General features: G+C 37.1%; 1 protein-coding gene across 1 annotated transcript in view; it reads left to right on the forward strand.

Annotated features, from left to right (window-relative positions):
• SLC6A6_2 (Sodium- and chloride-dependent taurine transporter) overlaps positions 1-10,446 on the forward strand; it is a 32,324-nt gene extending 21,878 nt beyond the window's left edge. Inside the window, exons 11-14 of the mRNA XM_035734392.2 lie at positions 1,092-1,192; positions 3,888-4,073; positions 8,060-8,114; positions 10,093-10,446. Of these exons, the coding sequence (XP_035587686.2) occupies positions 1,092-1,192; positions 3,888-4,073; positions 8,060-8,114; positions 10,093-10,151 (401 nt within the window). The 3' untranslated portion in view covers positions 10,152-10,446. The remainder of the gene's footprint in view (positions 1-1,091; positions 1,193-3,887; positions 4,074-8,059; positions 8,115-10,092) is intronic.
• Positions 10,447-13,325: the final 2,879 nt, after the last annotated feature.

A 13,325-nucleotide genomic window follows, 5' to 3' on the forward strand; every position in this document is an offset into this window, starting at 1 on the left:
TTCTAGACTGATATTATAGTTACAAATAACAATAGACACCGAATGGTCAACATAAATTCACTAGCCAGGCTTATTGCCTTAGGCACAAAATTAACAATAAGACAATCGTTAGCTAAAACGGGTATCTTATTATAGAAGAGTAGACTATGAAGGTGAATGTAATTCAACAAATAATGATGAATCAAGTTAGTAAATAATATACTAATTGAATAATATTACCTATGAGATGGTGGAGAAGATTTGTAGCTCAGGTAGATGATTTTGATGGAGTTTTGTTCTCTGAGTTGGCGCTGGAGCTCTGGGCTCAGATAACAAAATTACCTGTGCTAATTCAATTTCATTTTGCTATCTATTTCGCCAAGTAAATATATCATTTCACAGTGGTTCAGTCAAAAATATCTTTTAAATCTAGGGATTTCTGTTTCCCGAAAGAAATTAAAAACATATATACAAATTTTTGTATGAATCATAATTGGTTGAAGTTAGACATTAACACCTTTGGGTGCCAGTGGATTCAGTGGTCTAGAGGTTATCCGTTCGCACGTGTGACTCAGGATCCAGAGCCCGAGTCTCAAGGCAGGATCGTGGATGCTCACTGCTGAGGAGTCTCATACTAGGACGAGACGGCTGTTCAGTTCTTCCAGGTTTCCCATGATGGTCTAGCTTTAATGGACTTATGAATTCAACTATTAAATCATAATTAGGTCTGAAAAAACTTATGTAGCATAGTTTTTTTAAAAATCAATTTGCATGTTTTAAGATTATTTCCATTAAGAATAGACGTTAGATTGATAAATGATGAAACCCAAAGTGTATAATTTAGCCATTCCACCATTGTTTAGGGTTTCTCTCAGGTAAATACAGAATATGCAACGTTTGCGTAAAACACACTTAAATCAATGACTGGTTTATCAATGATGTTATGTTTACTGTAAGACAATAGAAGATAATGGGTTGGATTTCGTGTAGTTCGATGGATGTAGATCTCTATGAATCATAAACTTTAACAAATCAACACTTTGAGGGTTTCTGCTTGTAAATCTGAAAAAAGTTTTTTTAATCTCTCTGTTCTATTGTTTTTCTAACCACAGGTTACAAGCGTATTTCAAATGACATGAAAATGATGTATGGTTTCTCATTAACATGGATTACATGCTTATTCTGGTGTATAGTAACACCAATATTTACTTTTGTAAGTGTTATTCAGAATTTATATTTGGTAGATAAATACTGTTCAAGTTGTCAATAAACATTTGTATTGTCTATTCGAATCTTCCCATTGATATTAAGCACTGCAGTTGATCAGACTCTTATTGGCATATGTGCATACTATGTGTATTGCTTAGATACTGCCTCAATTCACAAGCATTATAAGGACGTGACTATCAGGACTCAGTAGTTAAGTGGATAACGTGATGACGATTTAAGCAAACAGTATTGGAATCGAGTCTAAGAGTGAACATCAACTCTGAGTTACAGTTACATTCAGATGATGAGTCCCAAATAGAACGAAACGTGCGTCCTGGATTTCACTGCTAACCACTATCCATCATTGCTTATAACACATTTACGTTATTCTCTAATTTGTAAACAACTTTATTAGAATCAAGTGACTAGAATGTCTTGTAAAGTGTCTTCCTATAAATTCTATAAACATTGAAAAGAGTAAGAATAATCAGTTTGATCTTAACCTCAAGGTCTCATGTTACTAACTCTTCATCACTGATATTTATCGGGATATTCTTTAATACCTATTATTAAGTTGAGGAGTCCCACACTAGGACGAAACGACCGTCCAGTGATTCCAGATTTTTCATAATAGTCTAGCTTTAATTGACTCATGAACTCAACTATAAAACCATTAAATTGATCTCTGTAAAAGAAACTCTATTAAACCGTGTGGAAATTAGCTATGAATTGGCATTATTTAGTTAATTGAGTTCAATATTATTAAAATGCATTGTGGTTTCTAAGTTAGATAGTTTATTCATGAAGCTTTTATTTTGTAATACACAACATCAGTATTTAATTGAATGCCCCCAAATGCCCAGGTACGGCTGAGAGTGTCGAGAGCCCGCTCTCCCTCTCGAAATACTTTCACATGGCCATGCGTATACAGCCACCAACAGGGAAGTCATATTCACTGACTTCTCGTGGCATTACTGTTGTCTACCAAATTGAGAGGATGAAAAGCGAATTTTCGGGTTGGTGGACATGGAGAGTCCTGAAGCAACAAATGGCGTATGAACCAATCGATGGTGACCGGCTATCATGGGACTGCATCTCCTTACGATGCTCCACTGACGTGTGGATCAGATTTCTAGGTCGGAGGCTCCGAGTGTGGCCCACTAGGAATACTACCTGTTTCGGTCTGGGGATCCGGGCAGAATTACAGCCGACACACAAACCAAGTGAGATTTGTGTGGCGCATATGTATCTGGTACCTCCTTGTACCAATATCAATGTGTTCAAATAAACAAATAAATAATTTAATTGAACGAGAAGTGAACAATTAGAACTTCATTACAATTGATTAACAGCTTGTTCCTCTAGTCTGAAACTTAGTTGGTTGGCTGTTGTTCAATCTGTGCGGTCACTATTTGTATGTTTGTTTTCGTTCAAACTGAACAAGCTAATAGGAAAAAGAAATAATAACTACAAGCTCAAAGGTAAAATAATCAAATGACCACACTGTAATGGATAACAACTAGTTGAATTTCAGAACAATAAAACAAGCTATTAGTCAAATATAGAGATCTCACTTCTCTCTGAACTAAGTGCTGATAATGTTGTACAGTAGTACAATGACTACATGATGAATAATAGTGAGATTTAATACACTCAGTTGGTTATACCAACTACTGTCTAGATTGGTTGAGTAGTATAATGCTTTGATTCAAACCTGAATATTCTGATATTTTGTCAGTTATTTAGTTAAACTTACTGAGTAATCTTATATTCAGGAAGAAACGAACATATTGTTGTTGTAAACAAGAAATATTTATAATATCCCAATGTGTAGAAACATTAAGCTTTTAGAATCTCAGATGTTTTGTAACTCAGTGTAGGTCACTTCTTCAGAGGATGATTAAAAAGTAATTTAATCCAATTGCGATTCATTGGGATATGCTGAGCAGCAGATTGTTCTGTTCAACTTTACGGCTAAGAAACGTGGTCATTAAGAGTAGAAGATACTCATAAGTTACTAGAATTTGATCACAGATAGTTGGGCCACGTGTTGCGTATGCCTAAACACCGATTAGCGCAACGTGCAATGCCAACCGGTGTTGGAGATGGTCGGAAGAAAGTTGGGGGCGGCCAAACCAAAACATGGCATCAGTCCACAAAGTCACTAAATTTCTGATCTCAGCCATGTTGATAGATGTAAGCTAGTTGGTTGGGGTTCGTGTGACTATCGTAACCAATGGTTGGAGACTGTGGATGACATGTCTCAGAACCGATCACAATGGCGTCGGTGTATACACTCTCTATATTCCCTTAAACTATGAGACTAAAATTATTTCATTTTTTTTCTACGAACTAACTTTCATCCCGTACTATATCCTTATATGCAATCTTTGTTTTATGTATTACCACCATTATATTAACTACTTCTATGAATTCGGTATTCATCTTGTTGTGCTAATGAGGTATGGCAACTCGGACCGATGTATGTACGTGCCTAGTTCTACGTTGTAGCTGACTGACTGACCCGATGTTCATTTTATTTGAAATTATCTGATCAAATCTTGTTAAAAACACATATATTGGTGGTTAGTTTATAATGTAATTTATTATCAGATTGACTTTCCAACATTCCTTTACCATGTTTTCTATTTGCAAGTGAATGGATGTGTTGTTGTATTTTCTTTGCGGAAAAATTCTAGGCTCTTTTCATTATCAGCGTTATTGTTTATGAGGAGTTAACTTATAAACGGGCATCAATTCATAAACCATATCGATTCCCAGGATGGGCTGTAAAAGTTGGCTGGCTTATAGCTAGTTCCAGTGTACTTTTAATACCACTTGTAATGATTATTAAAATTTTTCAAACATCAGGAACACTTATACAGGTAACTTGTGAATCATTTCTCTATTTGGTTAGTTTTTTGTGATGATAGATACAACTCTGGTTTTAAAATCCTTAATTCATTCATTTGAAACCTATCCGGAACCAGTAGGTCCTGGGTTCGAGTCTCGCAGGGGGTGAGATCGTGGATGCACACTGCTGAGGAGTCTTATGCTAGGACGAAACGGCCTTCCAGGGCTTCCAGGTTTTCAATGGTGGTCTAGCTTCAATTGACTCATGATTTCAAGTAGTGAAATTTCTAAAATCTCCACAAACCCCTCCTGATAATAATTAAATTCATTTATTAAAGCCAAAGGGTAGATAAGGGTGTTACGAATTTCTTATGAACACAAAGACTTGGATTGTTGGTTCCAATTCCTATAGCTTCTGCTATGTGTAAGAGACGAGATCGAACACCATAAGGAAAACTAGTGGGAATACGATAAATAACATTAAATGACTTGCTTCTGTCCACTACATGACCGCTATCGATCGTGTGATGGAACGGAGCTGCGTATTGTCTTGACATTAGCTTTTTCTAACCACGAAGGGAGGTGTTCACTAACTCTTTGGTTCAGTTGTTTGGTATTGGACCTAATATAGCTTCATCCACAGGACCAGCTGAATTTGTAAATACACATAGAAGTGGCATAACCAGGTAACTTATACTTTAGTTGGGAAATCACCACAGATCGGGTCGAGTACAATAGACAGAGGTTAGCTGCATTAAACGTTCTTTTCACTGCTCTAGTCAATCTATCACGTAGTACATCACCAGTTACATCATCATTGAATTGTAGCTTCAAGAAAAGAGGTTTCTTATTAGCCGTTAGTGTCACTATTTTCTTGTTTGTTACATGCAATTGTTTCTTCAGGAAACCCTATGAATATTCCAACTCAATCAACATATTATGAATGTACTCTAATTCTTTATCATTTGTGTCAACTGAGAATATCTTAATAGCTCTATTTGCCAGACATTTGACTAAGTTTCTCTTATAATGATGGGGTACAAAGCTTAAGAAATATGTGTATTGGCTTGATGAAGAACTTTTTGTATATACACTTCTACTGACAGAACCGTTTTCTTTTCTATTTAACAAAACGTCAAGGAAATGTAGTTTATTATCTAGTTCCTCTTCACATGTAAATTTAATTGCAGGATGTTTGTTATTAACTAGTTCTAGTAGTTGTTCTTATCTAATGTTCTGATTGGCAATGATGAAAGTGGCATCAACGTAACAACAATAGAAATCAAGCTTATTGATAATGTCTATGAGAGGTCCGCTTTCTAGTTTCGCCGGAAGAAATCCACAAGGATGAGACCTAGAGGCGAACCCACCGCTATACCATCAATTTGTCGATAATATATGTTATTAAATGGGAAACAGCGAAACCCATTGGACCCAAGCTGGACAGAAAAGGCTAGCTACGGGAGAGATGCTGCTATACTCCGGTCACGAAGAGGAAAATGCTCCACACACTCAGGGAGTTGCTCTAATGCTGTCCAAAGTAGCATGAAATGCACTTGTAGGATGGGAATCTCACGGATCCAGAATCATCAAAGCATCATTCAAAACAAAGAAGGAGGGGATCACAATGAATATTATCCAATGTTATGCACCCACCAATGATAGCAACGACGACATTGAAGATCAATTCTACGAGCGGCTGCAGTCAATCATAGAGAAGTGCCCAAGAAAGGACCTCACCATTCTGATGGGAGATCTAAATGCCATAGTCGGAATAGACAACATCGGATATGAAGATATTATGGGACGACATGGACTGACTGGGAGAGAGGAACGAAAATGGAGAAAGATTTGCAAATTTGTGTGCATTCAACAAATTAGTCATAGGAGGCACAATATTTCCACACAAGCGTATACACAAGGCTACATGGATCTCACCGGACCACACTATAGAGAACCAGATAGACCATATTTGCATCAACTAAAAATTCCGAAGGACAATGGAAGATGTGAGAACTAGGAGAGAAGCTGACGTAGCTTCAGATCACCACTTAGTTGTAGCCAATTTAAAACTGAAGCTAAAAAAGAACTGGACAAGTGGACAAACAGCACTACAAAGGTTCAATACAGCCTTCCTTCGAGATACTGACAGACTCAATGAATTCAAGATAGCTCTCAACAACAGGTTCCAAGCCTTTCAAGATATACTGAAGGAAGAAGAAACTACTATGGAGGACAACTGGAAAGGCATCAAAGAAACACTAACTTCAAGGAGAGGGTTGGCGAAGCAAGAATAGCATTCATATAATTGAACAACATATTAAACTCAAAACAACTGTCTGTCAACTAATATCAAAGTCGCAATCTTCAATACGAACGTCAAGACAGTTAGTTCTACTGTATGGAGCTGAAACTTGGAGAACTACAACAACCATCATCAAGAAAGTACAAGCATTTATAAATAGCTGTCTACGCAAGATACTCAACATCCATTGGCTGGATACCATCAGCAATAGCCTTCTGTGGGAGAGAACAAACCAGCTTCCAGCTGAAGAAGAAATTAGGAAAAGACGATGGAAATGGATAGGACATACATTACGCAAATCGTCGAACTGCATCACGAGGCAAGCCCTAACTTGGAATCCTGAAGGGAAGCGAAAAAGAGGAAGGCCAAAGAACACATTGCGTCGGATAATAGAAGCAGATATGAAAAGGATGAATTACAACTGGACAGAGCTAGAAAGGATTGCCCAGGACAGGGTTGGATGGAGAATGCTGGTGAGCGACCTATGCTCCTTCACGAGGAGTAACAGGCGTAAGTAAGCAAGTAGTATATGTTAGTAAAGACAAAATGGACATTCATTGTGCATTTCAAAAGTAATTCTTTAAGACTAACCTCAGGAATTCCAATATTGATTTGTTTTTCCTGTAGTTGTTGGCACACAAAATCAACAGTCTCCGTTAACGGTAAACTGGTGAACAGGGAAGCAACATCTAAAGATATAATCCATTTCCCATTTAAGTACATATGTTCCACTTTAGAAAGCCTGACGAGGATCTAATGGAAAACAATACTGTTCGCTTATATATGTTGCTCTAAATTTTACAACCTAATTTATAGTGGGATGTGGTCTATTTGGCTGATATATAGACCATGTATGTTTGAAATGCATGATTCACATAGCGGAGTCTGGTATTGATGTACTAGACTCAACTGGCAGGGCTAGGAAGACAAATGAACAATAAGGACACTAGGTTGCTCATACCGGTCGAACGTCACAGTACTAAGATTGTTTAAGTCATATTTCAGTCGGCGAATAAATCACGTGATAATAGGCTAGGCTGAAATTAACAACCGGCCTATGATCCATCGGGGGTTACAGAAGTAAGTAAGTAAAGTAAGTATATAAAAATTACAACATTCATAATACAAGTTTCTATGTTGTTCCATATACAGGATTTATAATGGTGATCAGATAGAAATTAAAAATGATTAATCTTCTTATCTGTTTTTGATTGAGATTATGAAGTGATTGATGTTAGACCACCATGGAAAACCTGGAAGCACTGTACGGCCGTTTCGTCTTAGTATAGGACTCCTCAGCAATGCGCATCCGCGACCCCGCTCGCAGGATTCGGACTCAGAGCCTTCGTTCTCACGCACGAACGCTTAACCTCTAGACCAGTGAGCCGGCCGGCATCCAACGGTGTCCATGTCTAACCTCGGTCAGTCCACAAAATTGCGCGATGCAATCCAGCTTGCGGGATCGTGGATGCGCACCGCTGAGGAGTCCCATAATGGGACGAAACAGCTAACCAGTGCTTCCAGATTTTCAATATTAGTCTAACATCTATCGGTTCATGATCTCAATCGAAAACTTAATAATCTCCACGATTCTATAATGATGATTCTTACCTGTTGCTGACATTAATTATTCAAAAGTGTATTTTCTTTTCATGGTATCAACCGATTTAATTGTTTTTGTATTTTTTTTTCATTTTGATCTCCTTATCAAAGAGAATAAAAACTTTATGTATTCCAATTATTGATAATAGTAATACAGAGATCTCAAGTGAGTACTTACCATTTTTGCTCTATTGTTCATTTAATATCATTAATTTAAGTATAATTTTAAGTAAAAATTTGAAAGATAAAAGAACTCCTTGCTGAATATAAGGATTAAACGCGCATTCTGGATTCGACTGCTAGCCACCATCATCCATGTTTGCTTAGAATGCTTGTGAATAAAGACAATATCGAGACAATCCACATATTGTGCACATATGTTACTAAGAGACTGGTCAATTGCAGTTTTAAACACCAATGGGAAGATTCATTTAAACAATAACGCGATGATGTTTGAAGCGAACGGTGCTGGGTTCGAGTCTCAGATCAAAATTTAACTCTGAAATGCAGGAACATTCAGCTGACGAGTCCCAAATAGGACGAAATGTGCGTCCTGTATTCCACTGCTAACCACTATCTATCTATTCTAATATTATGTGATAAAGTTTAGAGGAAAGTTTGTTTTATAATTCTTTACACCGAATCATATTTAGAATATTCAAACAGAGTATCATGACATGACAACACTAGTTTCATAGAGGACTTTCAGTGGTTAACCACCAACGAATGATGGTTACAAATTTGTATTATTGTTAGCACTAGGATCCAGGATTCAACTTTCATTTTAATTAAGAATCGTCCTCTGAATATAAATGGATTCCAGTGTTCATATTCACACATAAAGGTGGATAATTCTTACATTCTTCATTCTAATATCTACAAATATATATGTCACATAGCGATTCCACCGTTTTACTTTCATCACTGGTGAGATTGTGCTGTGTGGGTGAGAATAATAATGATTAGTTGTTTGCTTAGTTAAACTTGTAGATAGTCTGAAAGGTACTAGATGAGTTATATATTTCATTACACTTATTAATATTGATTGATTGTTGTTAGATTGTGTCGGTTTTTGGTGCGGAAATATACATTCATATTCTAGCCAGACTAATCACATGTTCTCGATCTAATTTATGTCGAAGTCTTGTAGATTAGACACTGAGAGGGAATCTAGTGTAAATATTCGTCTAAGGTAAATCAACGTCCCATTTGTAAAGACGAAGAAAAACTAAGCGTTATTACCGATCGAGACTTCAGGCCACAGTATTACTGTATCAAACGTTAATCAAGATATTGATGATAGTATTGGTTTTATATTTATCAGTTATTGCTAAACTAGAAACATGTCGTTATGCCAGTGATGGGTCAATAATAACTGTCTGAATAAAATGAAAATTATTTAAGATATTCTCAGTTGATTTTGACTCTAGTAATTTTGAATAGATTGTAGAAAAAACAAACAGTAACATACGTATGATATATATAATTAAACACAAACATTGATACAAGGAGGCACCAAACAGATAAGCGCCGCATAGATCATTCGGTTTATGTGTGGGCTATGATATTGCCCGGGTGCCAAAACCGAAGCAGGTGGTTCTCTTAGAGAGCCACACCCGGAGCATTCAACCTACAGGTCTGTTCCGCAAGTCATTGGAGTAACGTTAGGAGATGCAGTCCTATGGTAGCCGGTGATCAACGATTGATTCATACTCCATTTGTTCCATCAGGATCCTGTAGCCCATATACACCATCGGTTTGGAATCAGGGTATCCAACTCTGCGTGCCCGCCAACCCGAATAAAGCACCGAACATTCGCTTTTCTTCCTCTCAATTTGGTAAACAACAGTAATGCCACGAGAAGGTAGTGAGTAGGACTTCCCTGGCAGTGATTGTATGCACGTGGCCATGTGAGAACATTTTGAGAAGAAGAGCTGACTCTTCCTACCTTCGGCCATACCAGAGCATTTGATAGCCTATATATAGTAATTCATATTGTCAACTATGAAATACAACTGTCCTTGTATCCATCTTAGTCTGACTGTACTCTTATTTACTAATCTATCAAGTTTAAATTGTAATCATCAAATCTAATTGAGTTATCACAGATATTTTGTTGCCTTTCTTCACATTTTATATTACAGAATTCAATGTAACCACTTCAACTGGAACTTTATACAATCCAGATGAAAAGACAATGTAATTTATCATTTCTATTATACACTATTTATACTATACAACTAATTTTACTTTTATATTTATACTACTTTTTTAAATATTACTTAAATTAGTATTCAGTAGTAGTGTATTTCTTAAGTAAATATTGCCATCATCTATGGATCAGTTTTAAACACAAGATTCTTCACAGATATTCTATCCCATTGATAAAACAATATTCAATAATCAATTTGAAAGTATCGATTTCAATGACTTTTTCCTTCTTTTTCTTTCTTCTTTTGCTTATTGAATATCAAAATGAAAATTATTTCAAGTATTAAGTTTTGAGTGATTTGAAAGTGGAGTTCAACCGGGTCTGTTGTGAGATATCAGCTCACTGAAGACAATGATGTTCGGTGGCGCAACTTCGTGGATTGGTTGAAGTTAGACATTAACACCCTTGGATACCGGCCGGCCCAGTGGTCTAATGGTTAGGTGCTCGCGCGCGGAGCCAGTAGGTCCTGGGTTCGAATCCCGCGGGGTGTGGGATCGTGGATGCACACTGCTGAGGAGTCCCATACTAGGACGAAACGGCCGTCCAGTGCTTCCAGGTTTTCCATGGTGCTGTAGCTTCAATTGACTCATGATTTCAACCTGTGATTTGAAAGTGTTATGAAAGTTATTCTAGTAGATGAGAAATGAAACTACAATGGGTCAAGTGTTATAATTTGTCGTTTGAATGCTTATTGTCTTATCTCTGTTAATGCTACTTTTTGTATTTGGTCGTCGTTGATTGTTATATCGGAAACGCTTATCACTTATACTCGGAACGAGGGACCTCTGCAATTCCCACTATGCGAAAGTAAGAACACAAAGACTGATGTAAGTAATGATTTATTAACCGCAAAATCACGACGACGACGACGACGACGACGACGACAACAACAACCCTAGTCGAAAATACACTCATTTTTACATTCATTCGTACACCCATTTTGATTCATCATCAGAATGTAATCACATATATGAGAAATAACAACTCACATACTGAGCATAGTTCATGTCAATAGAACACAACACACACACACACAGAATAAAATATCATACGAGAAAAGAAGAACAAATACTACATTGAGTAATCATTACATTGAATCAAGACGGAAGTAATCTTGAACAAAACTCATAATCAGTAAATCAATCGAAAATTGACTTTTCTTTCCATCATATCATCAAGAATTTGATTATAGGAACTATTGTGCATGAATCCTGATGTATCGAAAGTTTCAGAAGAATCCATGTTCATCTGACTTTCAGTATATTTTACACTATGTAATATAAATTATTATAGAAATCAGTGATTAGACTATAAAGCAAATAGTACCATGAGAACTTCATGAATGATCATAGTTTTTAAACAAAATAAGGAAATTCATAGGGCAAAAGCTACTATTAGGAAGTTGAAAGCAGTAAATATTTGTGTTATAACTTGTGCCCTGTGCCCTGTTAATGTATAATGTAATTATAACTCCAATTAGAGAACAGTGAATTATCGAACGGACTAATCCGGCATAAAAACCCGTACAAACAGTCTAGAGTCTTTATTGGTCCTTCTTCTCACCAAGCCTTGCCTGTTGAGTCCAGAACACCAATCTCAGCCTCCATGATATGAATCATGTATTTTAAACATACTGGGTTTATATACAAACCAAACAGACCACATGGTACTATATCCTTATATGCAATCTTCCCTTTATATATTACACCATTGAATTAACTACTTCTATGAATTTGGTGTTCATCTTGATGTGTTAACGAGGTGTGGCAACTTGGGCCGATGCATATACGTGCCTAGTCCTATGTTGTAACTGACTGACTGACATTTGTTTTGATAATTCTTTTTCTAACCCAAACTTCATAATGAGGGCAAGGTGTTATCTAAGCTTTATATGTCAATGGACCTAGAACTCAGGTATTGCTACAATCTGATCATCTCAGAACACGTCATTAGACAAACTTCCCAGTTTCAAGGACTTCTACGTTCCAGAGTACGTAAACTCCATAGCAATAATTCACTCATTGAATGCACAAATTATGTATACGAACACACCGTAAGATTCTCCCAAGTGCCTTTTGGTTTGACTTTGTTTCCCTACATTAGCATTATAAAGACAGAGCATTTAGCTTTTTGGAAGTTGTCTTTTTTCCTATAAAACCCATCTTCAACTTCGTCCTAGCTGCAATTATCTGGAGCGTAGGCAGAGACAATTAAAAAGCAACTATGTGTCCTTATCTTTTCGAGTTCCCACTGTCCCGATTAGTTTGACAGCGCACAAACCACTGTCTATTGTAATCCAGTCTGACAGAGTCAATGTTACTTTCAAACTTACTGCTATGTCTGCAACAACAAGGCTGCGGGAAGTAGCAGTGGGGACCCCAGATATTCGGAGAGTAAACCGTGCAGGTTCTTTATATTGACAAGTTGGGGTCAAGTGAATGACTGTACTTGGATCCTGTATACACGTCTCGGAAACGCAGTATACATCGGTGGTGCAAGATTGTCGAGTCCTAGCTAAAGAAGCCTATTTTCTCATCAAACACGGGGTTCGAACATTTAAAGCTCTAACATGTAGTTAAGAGTGTGGTTTCAGATAAATAAGAAGAATTAGTTGTTGGGACAGAAGAATTATTAAGAGGTGAAGAGAGAAGGATTCAGTTGTGAACAAGATGAATTTGGATGTTGATAGCGGTTGATATGAGGGTGAATGCCACATCCTGTTTGCCGACATCGTGTAAGGATATTTCTTGTTGAGGGACCTGAATTCAAAGCTGAATTAATGGCGTTCATAGCGACCTGGTAGCGTAACTAAAAAGCTGAAGGGACGATGGCTTGAAGCCGGTAGCGCGTGGTCTTTTTATGGGGAGTTTCTGATGTGTTGTCTGCTCAATTCAAAAGGCTTTGCTGTTGGAGATGGAAATCCATGTGGTAATGTGAGGTGTGAAATTTTTATGCTCAACCTTTTTTAACCTCTTTCTTCCGTTGTGAGAATGCAGAGATGTTGTTTATCTGAGAGAAATACATTACTGCTCTCACATCTCTTTACAGTAGGCAATACGACTTCTCCACTGAGCTTTAAGTTGCTGTCTTTAATCTTACCGTTCTCCAGCCAAGCTGCCTGACATGGTAAGACCTCAAGGAACATGTGTTCCAGACATAATCTAA

This window comes from Schistosoma haematobium, chromosome ZW, assembly GCF_000699445.3.
Source record: "Schistosoma haematobium chromosome ZW, whole genome shotgun sequence".
NCBI lineage: Eukaryota > Metazoa > Platyhelminthes > Trematoda > Strigeidida > Schistosomatidae > Schistosoma > Schistosoma haematobium.